The sequence below is a fragment of the Vombatus ursinus genome, unplaced genomic scaffold (genome assembly GCF_900497805.2).
Source record: "Vombatus ursinus unplaced genomic scaffold, bare-nosed wombat genome assembly UNPS02014784.1, whole genome shotgun sequence".
Lineage (NCBI taxonomy): Eukaryota > Metazoa > Chordata > Mammalia > Diprotodontia > Vombatidae > Vombatus > Vombatus ursinus.
The window spans coordinates 19,127,520-19,145,810 of record NW_020954562.1 but is presented as its reverse complement, the minus strand read 5'-3'; the positions used below and the strand labels follow the sequence as shown (position 1 = coordinate 19,145,810).

Sequence of the window (18,291 nt, the reverse complement as noted above, 5' to 3'; positions counted from 1 at the left end):
GTATTAGGAATGTTTCCTACTAAGGGCTAAGAGCAATTGTGACTGATTTCAAATTTTTTTCATCTAAAATAAACACCCTAAAGCTGAAGAGTTGAAAGAGAAGTCAAGGGGAAAAAAGGAAACAAAGTAGACCTTGATGATGATGATGATGATGATGATGGCAATAATAGCAACATTTATATAGTGCTCACTATGTGCCAGGGGTCATTATATTTTCTCCAATGCTTAAAACAGGCTAATTTTTATTAGAGGATGTTACATTTACCTCCTTTAAAGTTTGCAAACCACTGTCCACATTATCTGACTTGATCCTCGCAAAAATGTTGTCAAGTAGGTGCTATTATTTCCCCTATTTTATAGAGGGGAAAACACAACCACATGCATGCCAAAACATGAGAGGATTTTGGAGTAAACCTTGGACTGAAATATGTAGTAGCCTAGGGAACAGTGAAATGACTAGCACAGTATAACTGAGTACTTTGAATTCTTAAAAGAAGAGAGGGAAGATGTAAGAATCTGAGTAGAAAAATCCTTACACATGATATTTATGGGAATCCAACAAAGGTTGGGAAAAAATTTTCAAGAATCAAAGGCACAAAAACAGGTCTTGAAGAGTAGAAAATAGTTGACTGTAATAAAATTACGATAAATAATAGAAAATACCATAGAAAGAAGACAGGAAGGCTATTATGTAATATTTATATCACTAAAAAGATCTTAGTCAAATAAACCATGTTTTCTCTTAAAAAGAATGAAAGGATCTATTTATTAAGCTATTGAAATTTGTGAGATCATTATGAGCCAGTAGGAGCAGCATCCCTGGACTCATAAGGTAGTTGAAAAAAAGAATTAAGAATTACAGTACCAAGGGAATGAAGCAGCATTGCCCATATTGCCCTTTACTGTGCATTTAACCTATTGCTCTGTCCATAAAAATCAAGAAAATACTGTCAATTTTGAAAAACAGAAGTGTAAATATGAAAAAGGAACTGATATACATAAACTAAGTCTAATCATAATGTTAATAAAAAGGCATCATTCTAGCAATAACAAAAGAAAGGTAGTGAATACTTAATTTGTTTTTAAAAGAGAGAATATTCTAGAAAAGCTGGAGGAAAGACCAATGACTTTTAAAAGTTATAGAAATAAGATGAAAGATATGAGGATATTGGTGATGAACAATAATAGTTGTTATAATTATGAAAATAATAACTCATGTTTCATGATGACTTAAGGTATGCAAAATGCTTTTACAATAATGGGACCTTGGGTTATGTAGTCCAAGCATCATTACCTGCATTATAGAGATGAGGAAACTAGAGCTGTAAATCTAACTCTAGCAGCTGATGAATGTCTAAGGTATGATTCTTACTCAGTTTTATTGACTCTAAGTCCAATAGATTTGGTATCACCCACTCCAATAAAGTGAAAGTGTCTTGAGAACTGGAATGATTTTGTTTTGTTTTGTTTTATTTTTGTCTTTTTATCCCAGTACCTCATGCAATGTTTGGCAGAACCATACCAAAGTTGGGTTGACTAGAATTTTCCCAAGGATTCTGACATTTAGGGGGCACTAAAACAATGCATGTTTCTCCCACATCTTAACCAGAAATGGTTAAGCTTAGCACATAGCAAGAATAAGAAGTTGAAACCAGAAATAATACATCTACTTCCTTTCCCCAGATTCCACACTGAACACAGATAAGCTGTCAACCTTCCTCTCCTAGTCAAAGAGACAGTCTCCTTGTGACCCAGGGTTACTGTTTCTTTCCCTCTTTCCCACTCTCCCACATCCCTGAACTGAATTCATTTCAAAGCTAATGTAAGAATGTTTTTCATATTTGCTGTGGGGGCATTTTGTGAAACTCATTTCATGCACAAAATGGCAGTAGTCACAGTTCTTGTACTGGAACATAGCTTTTAAAAGATGATTTTCAATTGAATTATAAAAAGGTAATGCTTAACTTAAAATACTTTTTTTAATAGAAAATTACAATCTATGAAAAAAGGAGTGGTGATGTAGATCAAGGAATTCAGATAATATGAAGAGCTAGAAAAACTTTAGAGCTCATTTAATCCAATCAACTAGTTTTAACAGACTGAGAAATTAGTATGAGAGAGTGAAAGTGACTAGCCCAAGATCATTCAGGACATAAGTGATAGAGACAGGACTCAAGACAGGACCTTGATTTCCAAATCCAGTGCTCTTGGAAGAACAAGGACTGATGTTTAAAAACATATAAAGGAAATTTAATAGTGTCATAAAATATATATCATATCATATCATAGTTATAAAATAAAAAAACAACAACTACAGATTAAAGAATGAAGACATTGAAGGATTCAATCCCACTGTATTTTGCCCTAGTAAGCCCAAAAAGAGATTATTATGCTCAGTTAGGACTTCATATTTTAGAAAGGACATTGATAGTAAAAGGACTGTAAACCATGACAAAAGAATTATACATATTTAGCCAAAAGAGGAAAGCCATGGTGGTTAATAGACTTGAATCCATACCACCATTGAAGGAACTGGAACTGTTTAATCTAGAGGTGTCTCAGAGAGGATATGATAGCTGACTTGAAATAAGTGCAGGAATGTTATATGAGAGGGGATAGATTTGTTCTTGGATCCAGAGGGTATAAATAAAAATGAATGGTAATTTAAGGGAGGTAGATTTAAAATCAATAGAAACCATTCCCCCCCAAAATAAATAAACTTCCTCAAAATTAGGAGTATCAAAGAATAAAATCTGGTGCCTCAGAAGGTAATAGATTCCTCTTCTTTAGAAATCCTTAGGCAATCAATGGACAGCAACTGATTAAAATTGAAAAAAAAAACCAATTCCTCTTAAAATGTAGTTTGGGCTGCACAGTCATTGAATTCCTTTCAAACTTTGAGGTCATATGATTCTGTGACATTAAAATCACTACAAGGAAGCACAAGGGATAGAAATTGGAGATCAAGATAAGATATTTGGAATGTACAGGATAAAGTTTTGGGGTAGGAAAGACAGTTCCTATCCAAGAGAAAGATACAGGGAACAAGAGCAAGATTAACATTTGATTTGTGAATGCGTCCCCTCAAAAAGAAAAGACTTTTGGAAATAAGCAATATTCTTCTGGAGTCAAGATTGCAGAGTAATCGGTAAGTTGCTATCACTTTCCCCCTTTGACTTTAAAAAAAAAAAGAAAGAAAGAAAAATAAACAAACAAACAAACCAGAAAATAGTGGCCTAGGAAAAATCCTCAAACAGCACAGCCAGCAGAAAGACAGGGTTGAACAGTCTCTTAGGCTGGGAAATTTGGAGGATCAGCAAGAAAGGTTCATTTTACTATGGTAAAAGGGGAGCCCATTCCAGGGTAGGAAGTGTCCCAGCTAGCCAGAAGTAAGCCCCACGTCAGCAAACTGGCATGAGATCCTGAGTACCAGAGTGGTGGAGTAGGCAAAGGCTAACACCAGGACCTCCAACGTGCCTTAGCATAGCTGGGAGAACCAGTAGACTCCAGCTCTGAGAACCACCACTTGGGTCGATGCAGACTGGGATGTGCAGGTATCACCCAGCAGTAGACCTCCATGTGATTCAGTACAGCCCTAGGTGGGTAAGCATCCTCTAGCACCCAGACCTCCTTGTGTTCCAGGGGAGCCCTGGGTGGGCAGGAGTCCTCCAGGAACAGACCTCCAAGCGTTTCAGTGCAGTCTCAGGCCAGTAGGCATCCTCCAGCGGCTGAACCTCCCCGAGCTTCAATGAAACCCAGAGAGGGCAGGTATCCTACAGCAGAGAACCTCCCCTGCTTCCCCACATACACAGGCTAGAGGGCAGGCATCCTCCAGCACCCAGACCTCCCCCTGTTTTAGGGCAGCCATGGGGAAATGCAGAAAAACCCCACTTGGCCTCAGCACAAGCCAGACACCACCACTGGGATCCCAGCTCAGCAACAGGTAAAATGCCAGAGCCCTACAGCCTCCAGCTGCCAGCACCTAAAGACCCCAGCATACAAAGCCATACAGGCCCCTGGTCCACTACACAACAAGCTTGGGACAGTGCCCCTGTGCTCCAGCAGGAGAGCTCAACTTTAAAAGCCAGGAAATCAGCAAGCACCATGAGCAAGAAGTAGAAAAAAAATACTGACCATAGAGAATTATTATGCTCCCAGGAAAGACCAAAACACAAATTCAGAAGAAGACAACATTGTTAATATACCTACATCTGAAACCTCAAATAAACATGTGAATTGGAACCAAGTCCAAAAAGCTTTATTGGAAGAGCTCAAGAAGGATTTTAAAAGTCAAATAAGAAAAAAAATGTGAAAAGAAAGAGGTATGCAAGAGAGAGTCAACAGCTTGGAAAAAGAAAGACAAAAATTGACTGAAGTAAATGATTCTTCAAAAAATATAATTGGCTGAATGGAAAAGGAGGTACAAAAGTCCACTGAAGAAAACAATTTGTTAAAAATTAGAATTGGGCAAGTGGAAGCTAATACCTCTATGAGACATCAAGAATCAGTCAAACAAAATCAAAAGAATGAAAAAAAAATAGAAGAAAATGTTAAATACTTCATTGGAAAAACAATTGACATTGGAGATGTGGGAAAATTGGAATACTAACACATTGTTGGTAGAGTTGTGAAATGATCCAACAATTTTGGAGAACAATTTGGAACTATGTCCACAGGACTATAAAAATATGCATACCCTTTGACTCAGCAATAGCACTTCTAGGGCTGTATTACAAAGAGATAAGAAAAATGGGAAAAGGTCCCACATGTGCAAAAATATTTATAGCAGCTCTTTCTGTGTTGGCAAAGAATTGGAAATTGAGGGGATTCCCATCAATTGGGGAACGGCTGAACAAGTTGTGGTATATGAATGTAATGGAATACTATTGTGCTATAAGAAATGATTTGCAGGCAGACCAGAAAAACCTGGAAAGACTTGTCTAGACTGATGCTGAGTGAAGTGAGCAGAACCAGGAGAACATTGTACACAGTAATAGCCACATTGTGCTATGACTAACTTTGATAGACTTAGCCCTTCTCAGCAATGCACGGATCTAAGACATCTCATGATAGAAAATGCTATCCACATCCAAAGAAAGAACTGTGGAGTTTGAATGCAGATTGAAGCATACTATCTGCTATTTTTTTTCCCTTTTGTTTTGTTTTGTTTCCTCTTTCTTATGGTTCCTCCCTCTTATGGTTCTACTTCTTCCTTATAACATCACTAATGTGAAAATATGTTTAATAAGAATGTATACGTAAGCCTACATCAGATTGTGCACTGTCTTGGAGAAAGAGGGAAGGAGGGAGGCAGGGGGAGAAAAACTTAAAACTCAAAAGCTTATGGAAGTGATTGTTGATAAATCAAAATAAATTAATAAAAAATTAAAAAAAAAAGATAAATGGAAAAATAATTGATCTGGAAAATAGATCCAGAAGGATAATTTAAGAATTATTGGTCTATCTGAAAGCAATAACCCAAAAGAAGAGTCTTGACAACTTCTTTCAAGAAATTATTAAGGATAACTGCCTTGAGGTCCTAGAACCAGAAAGTAAAATAATCATTGAAAGAATCCACTAATTATCTCCTGAAAGAAACCCCAAAATGAAAATGCCAAGGAATATTGTAGCCAAATTCCAGAATTATCAGGTCAAGGAGAAAATACTGCAATCAGCCAGAAATAAAAAAATTATATATCATGGAACCACAGCCAGGTTTACACAGGACCTAGCAGTTTCTACACTAAAGGATCAGAGGGCTTGGAATTTAATATTCTGTAGGGCAAAGGAGCTTGGATTACAACCAAAGATCAACTACCCAGCAAAATTGAACATATTCTTCCAGGGAAAGAGATGGGCATTTAATGAGATAGGAGATTTCCAAACTTTTCTGATGAAAAGACCAGAGTTCAACAGAAAATTTTATCTTTAAATGTAAGACTCAAGAGAGGTATAAAAAGATAAACAGGAAAGAAAGAAAAAAAAACCACATTATTCAATAGGTGTAAACTGTTTACATTCCTACATGGGAACATGATTACTTGTAACTCTTGAGAATTGTATCTTTATTACAACATCTAGCAGGAGTATACTCAGACAGAAGGTGTGGGCATAAGTTGACTTTGATGTAATAATACAAAATTAATTAAGGGGTAAAAAAAGGATAGTACAGGCAGAAGAGGAAAAGAGGAAACAGAAAAGGGTAAATTACATTATACAAAGAGGTGAAAAGATCTATTGCAGTAGAGGGAATGAAGGAAAGGAGGCGAATATTGTTTGAACCTTACTCTCATTGAATTTGGCTCAAAAAGGAATATGTACATACTCACTTAGGTACAAAAATTTATCTTATCCTATAAGAAGTAGGAGGGGAAAAGGAAAAGAAAAGGGAGGGTGTGTATAAAATTAAAGGCAGAAGGGAGGGGAGAAGTAGCAAGGGAAAGATGAAAGAAAAGTGAGGAAAGCTGATAGAAGGGAGGACAGATTGAGGGAGGCAGAGGGAAAGGGGAAAAGGAGAGATAAAAGCATAAATGGGGTGGGGGGAATAGGATAGAGAGAAATACACAGTTCGTAATCATAACTGTGAATGTGAATGGAATGAACTCTCCATAAAACAGAAGTGGATAGCAGAAGGGATTAAAAACCATAATCCTACAATATTTTGTTTTGTAATTTTGTAATAAAATAATTAAGAGAAATCATATGATTACCTCAATAGGCGCAGAAAAAGCTTCTAGCAAAATACAGTACCCATTCCTATTAACACTAGAGAGCATAGGAATAAATGGAGTTTTCCTTAAAATGATAAGTAGCATCTATCTAAAACCATCAGCAAGCATTATATGTAATGGGGATAAGCTTGAAGCATTTCCAATAAGATCAGGGGTGAAGTAAGGATGCCCATTATCACCACTCATTTAGTATTGTACTAGAAATGTTAGCTTTAGCAATAAGAGAAGAAAAAGAAATTGAAGGAATTAGAATAGAATGAGTGAGTCAAACAACAAATCACAGAAACAATCAGTAACTTCATCCAAGAGAATGACAATAAAAAGACAAAATGCCAAAACTTAAGGGATGTAGCCAAAGCAGCTCTTGGGGATTTTAAAAAATAATTTATTTGTAATGTATATATAATTTTTTTTTCAGTGAGGCAATTGGGGTTAAGTGATTTGTCCAGGGTCACATAGCTCGTAAGTGTCAAGTGTCTGAGGCCAGATTTGAATTCAGGTCCTCCTGACTCCAAAGCCAGAACTCTATCCACTGTGCCACCTAGCTGCCCTGAGGAAATTTTATACCTCTAAATGCTCATGTGAATAAAATAGACAACGAGGTGATCAATGAATTGGACATGCAACTAAAAAAGCTAGAAAATGAACAAATTAAAAATTCCTAGGTAAATAACAAATTAGAAATTTTGAAAACCAAAGGAGAGATTAACAAAATTACAAGTAAGAAAACTATTGAACTAATAAATAAAACTGAGTTGATTTTATGGAAAAAAATAATAAAATATACTAACAGTTAATGTGATTTAAAAAAAGAAAGTAGAAAGTCAAATTACTAGTATCAAAAATGATAGGGGTGAATTCACCACTAATGAAGAGGAAATTAAAACATAATTAATAGCTATTTTGCCCAACTGTCTGCCAGTAAGTCTAACAATCTTAGTGAAATTGATGAATACTTAAAAAATATAAATTGCCTAGATAAACAGAAGAGAAAATTGAATACTTAAATAACCTTATTTCAGGAAAAGAAATTAAACAAGCCATCAATGAACTCCCTATGAAAAAATCTCCAGGGTCAGATGGGTTCGCAAGTGAATTTTATCAAACATTTAAAGAACAATTAATTCCAATACTATATAAACTATTTTGAAAAATAAGTGAAAGAGTCCTTCCAAATTCTTGCTATGATACAAATATGTTGCTGATGCCTAAACCTGGAAGAGCCAGAACAGAGAAAGAAAATTATAGACCAGTTTCCCTAATGAATATAGATGCAAAAATTTTGAATAAAATATTAGTGAAGAGATTACCACAAATTAACATGAGGATCATACATTATGACCAGGTGGATTTATTCCAGAAATGAAGGGAAGGTTCAATATTAGGAAAACTCTCAGCATAATTGACCACATCAAATACAAAATTAACAGAAATCACATGATTATCTCAATAATTACAGAACAAGCTTCTAACAAAATACAGTACCCATTCATATTAACACTAGAGAGCATAGGAATAAATGGAGTTTTCCTTGAAATGATAAGTAGCATCTATCGAAAACCATCAGCAAGCATTATATGTAGTGGGGATAAGCTAGAAGCATTTCCAAGAAGATCAAGGGTGAAACAAGGATGCCCATTATCACAACTCATTTAGTACTGTACTAGAAATATTAGTTTTAGCAATAAGAGAAGAAAAAGAAATTAAAGGAATTAGAATAGGTAATGAAGAAACAAAACGATAACTTTTTGCAGATGACATGATGACATACTTAAAGAATCTTAGAGAATCAACTAAAAACTACTTGAAATAATTAACAACTTTAGCAAAGTTGCAGGATATAAAATAAATCCCCATATATCATTAGTATTTTTATATATTTCTAGTAAAGCTCAGCAGCAAGAGATAGAAAAAGAAATTCCTTTTAAAGTAATTGTAGACAATATAAAATATTTGGGAGTCCACCTGCCAAGACAAACCCAAGAATTATATGAATATAATTACAAAACACTTTTCACACAAATTAAGTCAGATTTAAATAATTGGAAAAATATTAGTTGTTCATGGGTTGTCTGAGCTAATATAATAAAAATAGCAATTCTACCTAAACTAATTTATTTATTTTGTGCCAAACCAATCAAACTACAAAAATTATTTTATAGAGCTAAAAAAATAATAACAAAATTCATCTGGAAGAACCAAAGGTCCAGAATATCAAGAGAAATAATGAGAAGAAATTCAAGGAAAGGTGGCCTTGCTGTACCAAATCTAAAACTATATTATAAAGCAGCAATCATTGAAACTGCTTGGTACTGTCTAAGACAAGAAGTGGAATATGTTAGGTGCACAAGACACAATAGTCAATTACTATAGCAATGTATTGTTTAATAACCCAAAGACACCAGCTTCTGGGTTAAGAATTCATTATTTAAGAAAAACTATTGGGAAAACTGAACTACAAGTCACTCCCCAATTTATAAATGGGCAAAGGATATGAACAGGTAGTTTTCAGATGAAGAAATTAAAGCTATCTATAGTCACATTAAAAAATGCTGTAAATCACTATTAATTAGAGAAATACAAATTAAAACAACTCTGAGGTACCGCTTCACACCTATCAGATTGGCTAACATGACAAAATAGGAAAATGATAAATGTTGGAAAAAATGTGGGAAAATTAGAACACTAATGCATTGTTGGTGGAGTTGTGAAATGATCCAATCATTTTGGAGAGCAATTTGAACTATGCCCAAAGGGCTATAAAAATGTGCATACCCTTTGACCCAGCAATAGCACTTCTAGGGCTATATCCCAAAGAGATCACACAAATGGGAAAAGGACCTACATGTACAAAAATAGTCACAGCAGCTCTTTTTGTGGTGACCAAGAATTGGAAATTGAGGGGATGCCCATCAGTTGGGGAATAGCTGAACAAGTTGTGGTATAATATTGTTCCATAAGAAATGATGAGCAGGCAGACTTCAGAAAAACCTAGAAAAACGTATATGAACTGATGCTGAGTGAAGTGGGGAGAGCCAGGTGAACATTGTACACAGCAACAGCAACATTAGGCAAGGGCAAACTTTGATAGACTTAACTCTTCTCAGCAATACAGGGACCTAAGATAATTCTAAAAGGCTCAAGATGGAAAACACTATCCACATCCAGAGAAAGAACTGTGGAATCTGATTGCAAATCGAAGCATTTTCTTTCTTTCTTTCTTTTTCTTTCTTTCTTTCTTTCTTTCTTTCTTTCTTTCTTTCTTTCTTTCCTTCCTTCTTCTTTCCTGTGGTATTTTCCTTTGCTTCTAATTCTTCTTTACAATATGACTGATATGGAAACATATTTAATATGATTGTACATGTACAGCCTATATCAGATTTCATGCCATCTTGGGGGAAGGGGATGCTGATGGAAGAGGAGAAAATTTAGAACTCAAAATCTTGTAGAAGTGAATGTTGGAAACTAAAAACAAATAAATAAAATTTTAAAAAAAGAAGATGGAAAAAGAAAAAGAAAAGAAAATAAGCAACATTTCAAAGGAACAGGGGTGGACAGATAAATTATAACTATAATTCATTAGTTGTTTTTTTTAAATAGCAAAAAAAAGTACAGGAATCATTGTTGTGCATTAAGATCTACAATTGCTAACATATTTAAGCTTATGAAAAAGTCAAATGTGGTGGAATACACATACATACACACACACATATATATGGATATATTTATATATGTATGTATATGTATATAAAATATATATATAATATATAATAAAATATATATACACACTAATGAAGATGATGCCACAAAAATGCTATCTGTAAGACTTTTGCTTTGAGCTATTTTCTAGGAGTAGTGATAGACTTACCAGCATACTAAAGCAATTAAAGTAGTTCCCAATGTAACTAAATGTACAGATATGCATATTGGCTGATCAAAATTAAAAATGTAGTCTATGACTATGAAACAGTAACAAAATTAATTATGTCATATTGGCATTGGATTCATGACTTTGTTCTCATTAAAACTATGTTTACAAGCAGTCGCAAATAATTATATCATTTCTAGAAATGAATAACATCATTACGCAGTATAGTCCTAATAAAAGAGTGTGTTTTCTTTCTTATGAACAGGCTGAGTATAGAGACTCATCATGATGAGATAGACTATATGGTGATGAATTCTTTGATAATGGCAACCCATGAAATAAAGAAAAAATACAAAATGGTCTTCAACCCTGACTATCCTCTATTTTTTTCTAGTAATGGTGGACAGAGGGGGAACAGAGTGGGACAGAGAATACTAAGCCTCATGAATATTTTAGGCTATCTATAAACATAAACTTGAATTTTGTTGTTGCTCAGTCATTTAGGCATGACCGCCTCTTTGTGACCCTATGAATCATAAAATGCCAGACCCTTCTGTACTCCACTATCTCTCAAAGTCTGTACAAGTTCACATTCATTGTTTCCATGACGCTATTTCATCCTCTGCCATTCCCTTTTTCCTTTTGCGTTCAATCTTTCCCAACATCAGGGTCATTTCCAGAGTCCCATCTTCTCATTATGTGGCCAAAATTATTAAGATTCAGCTTCAGTATTTGACCTTGCACTGAACATCCTGAAATAATTTCTTTAAATCATAACACACAATTATAGAAGCTCTAACCTAACCTTTTTGGAAATTAGCATTAATTATAAAAAAACAGGAATATGGTGAAAATAGTTTTTAAACCTGATCTAAAGTTACCTTTGCAGCCTGGTTGGACATTACTCCTTCAACACTGTCATCCAACCAGACTGGCCTTCTTTCTCTCCTTATGCATGGAATTCTAGCTCCCATCTCCTTTGCACTAGTCATCTACCCATTCTGGAATTCACTTACTATATTCTGCATGAAGCCTTTCCTGATCTCTTAAATATGTTTACACCCTCCCTCTGTCATGAGTGAAATTTAACTAAATAATAAATTAAGGCAATTCTCTGAACAAGAAAACATTTATTAGTAGGGCATGCTCTGGTTATCTCTATTTATGTCAAAGATCCTGAGCAAAAGGACAGTTCCCCTTTTATAGGTTTTGGAGAGTATAGAAAAGCTAGATGACATCATGGGATTGAGGAAAATATGGTTGGTTATAGGCCTGAAGACCAGGGAAAAACACGAGTGGTTGGAAGTTTGGTAATGGTAGCTAGCAACAACCCCCACCTTTCCCTCCTGTGCCTAAAAAGTGCTCAGGTGCAAAGTCAAAGATAACAGACCATCTCTTTTTGGACAGCAAATTTGACATCCTTGAAGGATGGCTTAGTGATGTAAAGATGCTAGATCCAATTCCCTTGTGTTCAGAGGCATCTCTCAGATCAGCCAAATTCCTTGAAGCAGGAATAGATAAGTGGAAGAAGGAAAGTTGGATTTCTAAACTTAACTTATTACAGACCAGCTAAATCTTGAACTAAGTTCAAAGACAGAGACCCACGACTTAATCAATTACAGGACAAAATCAATTAATTATAAATATGATCAATAAAAAAATGACACAGAATCAATTCAATCTTTTCACCTCAAATAGTACTTTGTAGTTAATTACTGTGTATACACGTATGTATGTCTATACATAAACTTTATACTACATATGTATATCTTTAAGCTTATTCTACACATAACAGAAATATAAAAATTATATATATATACGTGTTTGTGTGTTTGTGTGTGTGTGTGTGTGTGTGTGTGTGTGTGTAAATGGAAAACTCTTAGAAAGCAGAAATCATTTCAATCTCTGTACTTTCATCTCCAGTATCTAGAATAGGACTTGGCACATAGTAGACAAAAAGTAATTCTTGATTATTGTTGATTGACCAGTTAATAGTGCTAGCTAGAATCATTTTCAAACTACAAGAAGCCACAGATTTGTAGCAACAGTTGTTGTTGTTGTTGTTGTTGTTGTTTTGACTAGAGGAAAAGATACTATAGAAATCTAATTTACCCATGAGACATTAACAGGAATAAAATTTATCAGTTTGTTATTCTTCGCCCATTTACTTTGACACATGGATCTCTTATCTATAATTACTAGGAGCCCAACAGATGATGAAAATGATAATCACAATTTTACAGATAGAACACATTTCAAAGGTTGCTAAAAGCATAACCATAGTTTTATTGTGCAAAGGAGGAGCTTACTACATATCCAATACCCAGAACCAAATGAAACTTTCTTTTGGAAAGGATCCTTCAGGTGGTTGATAGATGAGTATTGATATGTGCTTTTTAAAATATGCAAGGCCTTTTGAAGTGATGAGACATTGCTGAAAACCAGAAAATCTAATGTTATATTCACATATAGGTCAATATGATAAAAAAAAAAGGAATTTTTTTTTCATTTAAATTTCATATCAGTTCCTTGATTTAAAGGGCTAATTTTTTGTTTTTTCTTTATTAACTTAGTCTGAGTTGTGTATATATGTATGTGTGTGTATATTTGTGTGCATATATGTATATATATATGTGTGTGTATGCGTAGATACAGATAGTTAGATAGATAGATAGATAGATGTTGATTAAAAAACAACTAAACTAAAATATCATTGAGAACAGTTGGGAGCTCTGGTAAAATGATAATTGCATTAGTGCTTGTCCAGGGACATTTCTACTCTCTCTAGCCTTGAAATTGTTTAGTTCTATGCATCAATCAATAGATATGTATTGACCAACAAAATATGGCATAGTGGAAACTGTTCTGGATTTGGAGTCAGAGAACCTAGGTGGAAATCATACCTTATCTACTTACCCCTTGTGTGACTTTGGGAAAATCAACTAATCTCACTGTCCACAGTATGTTCTCTGTAAAATCTCATCACTTAATGACACCTAAGTTTCCTTCCATCTCTAAATCTATTATGCTATGGAACACTGTGCTAGGACTAGTTATGATTTTATGCATTTTGAGTACATGTAAATGAAATTATTATGAGGACTATTTGGCAAAAATAGAACAGATGTGGCCGTTAACTTTATTGGGAAAATGTAATTTAATATAATCAAAGATTTTTCAAAGAGAAAGTAAAACATTTCTGGGCATTGCACTTTAGGATATTATCAGATATCTTTAGTATATCAAAGTTTTTATTATATTGGGCCCAAGATTACTTGAAAAGAAACATTAAACTGCGAAATATCACAGAACTCATCCAAAAACTCATGATGTTCATAAATTGAAATACAAATATTTAGAAAATAGAATTTTTAAATGAAAATGTAGTCATAAATTGACCCTCAGGATGCTATTTTGAGCATTAGCCTGGGAATATACATACCCTAGAATATTCTGGTTCAAGCTTTAACTACATTCTCATTTCAGAACTTTGGAATAATATAATGTAGCCTTGTGGAAATTATCATTATTTTTATATATACATCAATTCCATAAAATCATATGAAAGTGTATGTGAAAAACAGATCAGCTTTGTTTAGAAACATTTATATGTTGTCTCCCCAGTTCATTTTTTAAAAACTTATCCTTATATCAATAATCATGAAAAGGAAAAGAATGGAAAACTGAAAGAATTATTTAGAGCAATAATTCTCAAACTCTTTGGTCTCAAAACCCTTTTATACTCTTAAAATTATTGAGAACCCCCAAGTGCTTTTTTTTAAAATGTAGGATGTATCTATAGATATTTACAATATTAGAAATTAACACTGATAATATTTTAAAATATTCATTTATTAATTCATTAAAATAGCAATATGTCCATTTCATGTCAATACATTTTACTATTTTCCAAAACTAGAAATGGTGAGAAGTTGCACTATTTTATAATTTTTTTTGCAAACTCTTTAATGTCAGCCTTAATAGAAGACAGTGTGATTATCCTATCTGCTTCTGCATTTAATTTATTTCAATATGTGTTTTGGTTGATGTATATATTAAAAAAACACACACACACACACACACACACACACACACAGAGTCTTCCACAGATATGTAGTTGGAAAACAAGGGAATATTTTAATAGGCAAATAAAGTTTTGATATTATTATTAAAATGTTTTTCTTTACCTTTCAGATCCTTAAAGTGTCTCAAGGACCCCCAGATGTCCACAGATTAAATGTTTAAAACTACTGATTTAGGGATAATTGTGGGATAAAGACTGGAATTCTTATCTTTGTGAGTTGACAATGTTATTTCTGTTCCTAATCAATGTTTTATAGTACAATTGACAAATGAACTGTAATAGAAATGTCCAATAAGGAAACACAGTCTTTTTATATGTGAGACGTTATCAATAAAGTCATCTAATGGTGTCCACGAAAGAGAAGAATTTGGCCCTGATAAGTGAAAACTACTTTATGCCTAGAGGAGTATAATGGACAATGATAAAGGTGTGAAAATTTGAAAGAACTAAAAAACAAATGGGATGAATAAAAAAAAGCATCATGTACTTAGGAAAATTATGTTAGAAGGAAGATGAAGTTTGAAGTGATGGTAAGAAAAAAAAATAAATGGATGATAAAGAAAAAAATAAATACTTTATTGAGGTAAAAGATAACCAAGAGAATAAAATCATAGTTCCAGGTAAATCAGAGGATTACAAAACATTAATAGAAAGGAGAGCAAAACTGTCTTTTTCCTTTGCTTTTACTACCAAGAACAATCTTCAGTCAGGGAGGAATAGAACAAAATATTTAAAAATAAATTGAAACCCATGATAAGGGAAGATAGTACTTATCCTCTCTTAATTCCCAGGCCAGAATGAATTACTTCAAAATATACTGAAAGAAGTTGTTGGTGTAATTTTTGAACCTTTTTTCATGATATTTGAAAAATATTGGTGAATGTAAGAAGCAGTGTAGAACTGGATACAAGTAAGTGTCCTAATTTTCAGAAAAAAAAAGGAAAGAAATAGAATTGGATCTTCAACTCATTAAACTTGAGTTTAATTCTTGGCAAAGTTCTAGATGACTTCATTGAATGATAATGATCTGTGAATAGTTAGAAATGAAATAATTGATCATGAGAAGCCAGTTTCTTTTCATCAAGGACTAACCTAATTTCTTTTTTTAAAGTGTTAATTAAGTGATGACTTTTATACTAATACAACTAAATTATTTAAAAAACTGTAAAAGAAAAGAATATCTCTGTATGGAAAAATATATATTCATTAATCAGTCAACAGATATTTGTTGTTGTTGAATCATTTTAATTGTGTCCAACTCTTCATTTGGAGTTTTTTTGGTTTGCTGTTTCCTTTTCAAGCTCACTTTTACAGATGAGCAACTGAGGCAAATGTGGTTAAGTGACTTGCTCAGGGTCACATAGCTAGTTAGGGTCTGAGGCCAGATTTGAAGTCAGGAAGATGAATCTTTCTAAATTTAGCCTCTGCATTCTCTTCACTGAATTACCAAGCTACTTAATGTTTACTATTGTGTTAGCACTGCATTAAGCACTGGAGATACAAAGGAAAACAAAAATAGGGTTCCAGAGGGTACTCAGCTCATATTCTAATGGAGAAGATAAATTAAGGTTAGTAGATAGTAAAATTTAGAGGATCTGACATTAGTTGATTGACTAGTATCTAAGTGTCAATGGATGAGTAACAACTTGGAAAGAGTCTTTAATGGAATGCCTCAAGGTATTTGTCTTGCACCTTATTCTATTAAACATTTTTATCAGTGACTTAGACAAAGACATAAGTGGGATGTTAATCATATTTATAGATGACACCAAACTGGGGGAAAGACTCAACAGGTTGGATGACAACATCATGATTCCAAAGGCTCTCCATATGCTAGAAGACTCTGTCAACTCCAGGAATCTGGAATTAAGTAGGAATAAGTGTATTGTTATAACAGTGAGTTATATAAATATAGGATGAGGATATTGTGATTTGGCCTCCATGAAAATGATCTGGGAGTTATTTAATGAACTGAAAGTTAAATATGAGTCAATGATGGGAAATGGCAGCTTGCAAACAAAATTAACATGAATTTAGGCAGGATAGTTTCTATATTGAGGGATGTGATTTTCCCCCTGTGCTATGTGTTAGTCAGAGTGTTCAAGGATTAGTGTGTACTAGTCTGTGCTGCATTGGAAGGTCATCCATCAAAGGAAGGTGACTAGAATGATAAAAGTACTAGAATCAATGCCTTAAAAGGACAATTAGAAGGGACGAGGTTGCTCAGGCTAAAGAAAACAAGACAAAGGAAACAAGATACCTGTCTACAATTTTTGAACAGCCTGTTATGTAAGGAGTTGTTCTTCTTGGTCTCAGTAGATAGGACTACAAGCAATGAATATGTGGGGATTGCAGAGACAGGTTTCAACTTTATTTAAAATGTAAACAAAAATGCTAACAATTAAAAAAAAAACATTCTCAACACTTCAGGTCCTAGAGCTGAGACTGGATAATCATTTGTTTAGTGTGTTGTGAGGGGATTTTGATTGGGCTAAATAATTTTTTTTAGGTTTATAACAATTCAGAAATTCTGCAATTCTTTGAAACTGAAAGTTATTTTAAGTGATCATTGCAAAATGGGAATTAAGTGAAATTCTTATTTATAAAATGGCAAGTTAAAGTTCTTAATGCCAGTGATGTTTCATTAATAATCTTGTTTTCTACCATAAGACATCCAAAAAAGAAAGCTTTAATTATTTTTATTTCCAAAATATAATCATTTTAACACAAAAGAAACAGCAGAAATAAAAGTCCAAAGTGTTAGGTAAGATTGTGGGAAATATTATAACAGAATTCAGTATGGAATAATTTTTATTTCACTGAACAATTTTAAATCAATACTATGGATGTTAAGAGTCAGAAACTGGTCAACTCAACATTAGGTTTCATTCAATTGAAAGGCTTTTAAAGTTAATTCCAAAACAGCAAATCTCCCATGAATATCCAAGATAAAAAAGCAACACAATGAAGGAACCAGGAGCTGAAAGACAAGATAATAACATGTAACTTAAATTAGTATCATTGAATTTCAAAAAAGAGAAAGATGTGAGAAGTAATATAAAGGAAAGAAAAGAAATGGGATGAAAGCCTAAATGAGGAAGGGAAAGGTAAAGTGAGCCAAAAAGTCACTTTTAATAGGGAGCAGAAATTTAAAAGAATATTAAAATACTTGCCAGTCACATCTTTTAGATTCAAATTTAAATTCTTTGACTTCTTTTTATTTTTCTGGACTTGCCATTTCATTAGTATAAAGAATTCCTGGTGAGTGAAGAAACAAACTCAGTCAAGGCATATCAGAACTTGTTTTACAATATGCATTCTAAGAGTTATATGGGGCATTCAGAAATCAAATGACTTACCCAGAATCACATAGGTTATGTGTATGCAGGGAAGAAATTCAATGCAGGTCTCCCTGAATTCAAGGTTAGCTATCTATAGACTTACCCAAGCTGCCTCTCCTTCTATAAATTCTTAGGTCTTTGTTAATATTCATGAATGGCAGTTCTTTAAGAGATCATAGGCAGGCATGAATAGATTGTGACCTGGAGGGAGTATTCACATTAATGATATCACCAATCCATTGGAGTATTAATGTACCAGAAAAAAAA

At 33.7% G+C, this 18,291-nt stretch overlaps 1 protein-coding gene across 1 annotated transcript in view; it reads right to left on the bottom strand.

The window, feature by feature from the left end:
• Positions 1-18,291, bottom strand: part of GRIA2 (glutamate ionotropic receptor AMPA type subunit 2) — a 182,884-nt gene that overhangs the window by 16,875 nt on the left and 147,718 nt on the right. The window contains exons 13-14 of the mRNA XM_027866825.1: positions 3,809-3,982; positions 3,478-3,666 (exon numbers count right to left, since the gene is read on the bottom strand). Of these exons, the coding sequence (XP_027722626.1) occupies positions 3,478-3,666; positions 3,809-3,982 (363 nt within the window). The remainder of the gene's footprint in view (positions 1-3,477; positions 3,667-3,808; positions 3,983-18,291) is intronic.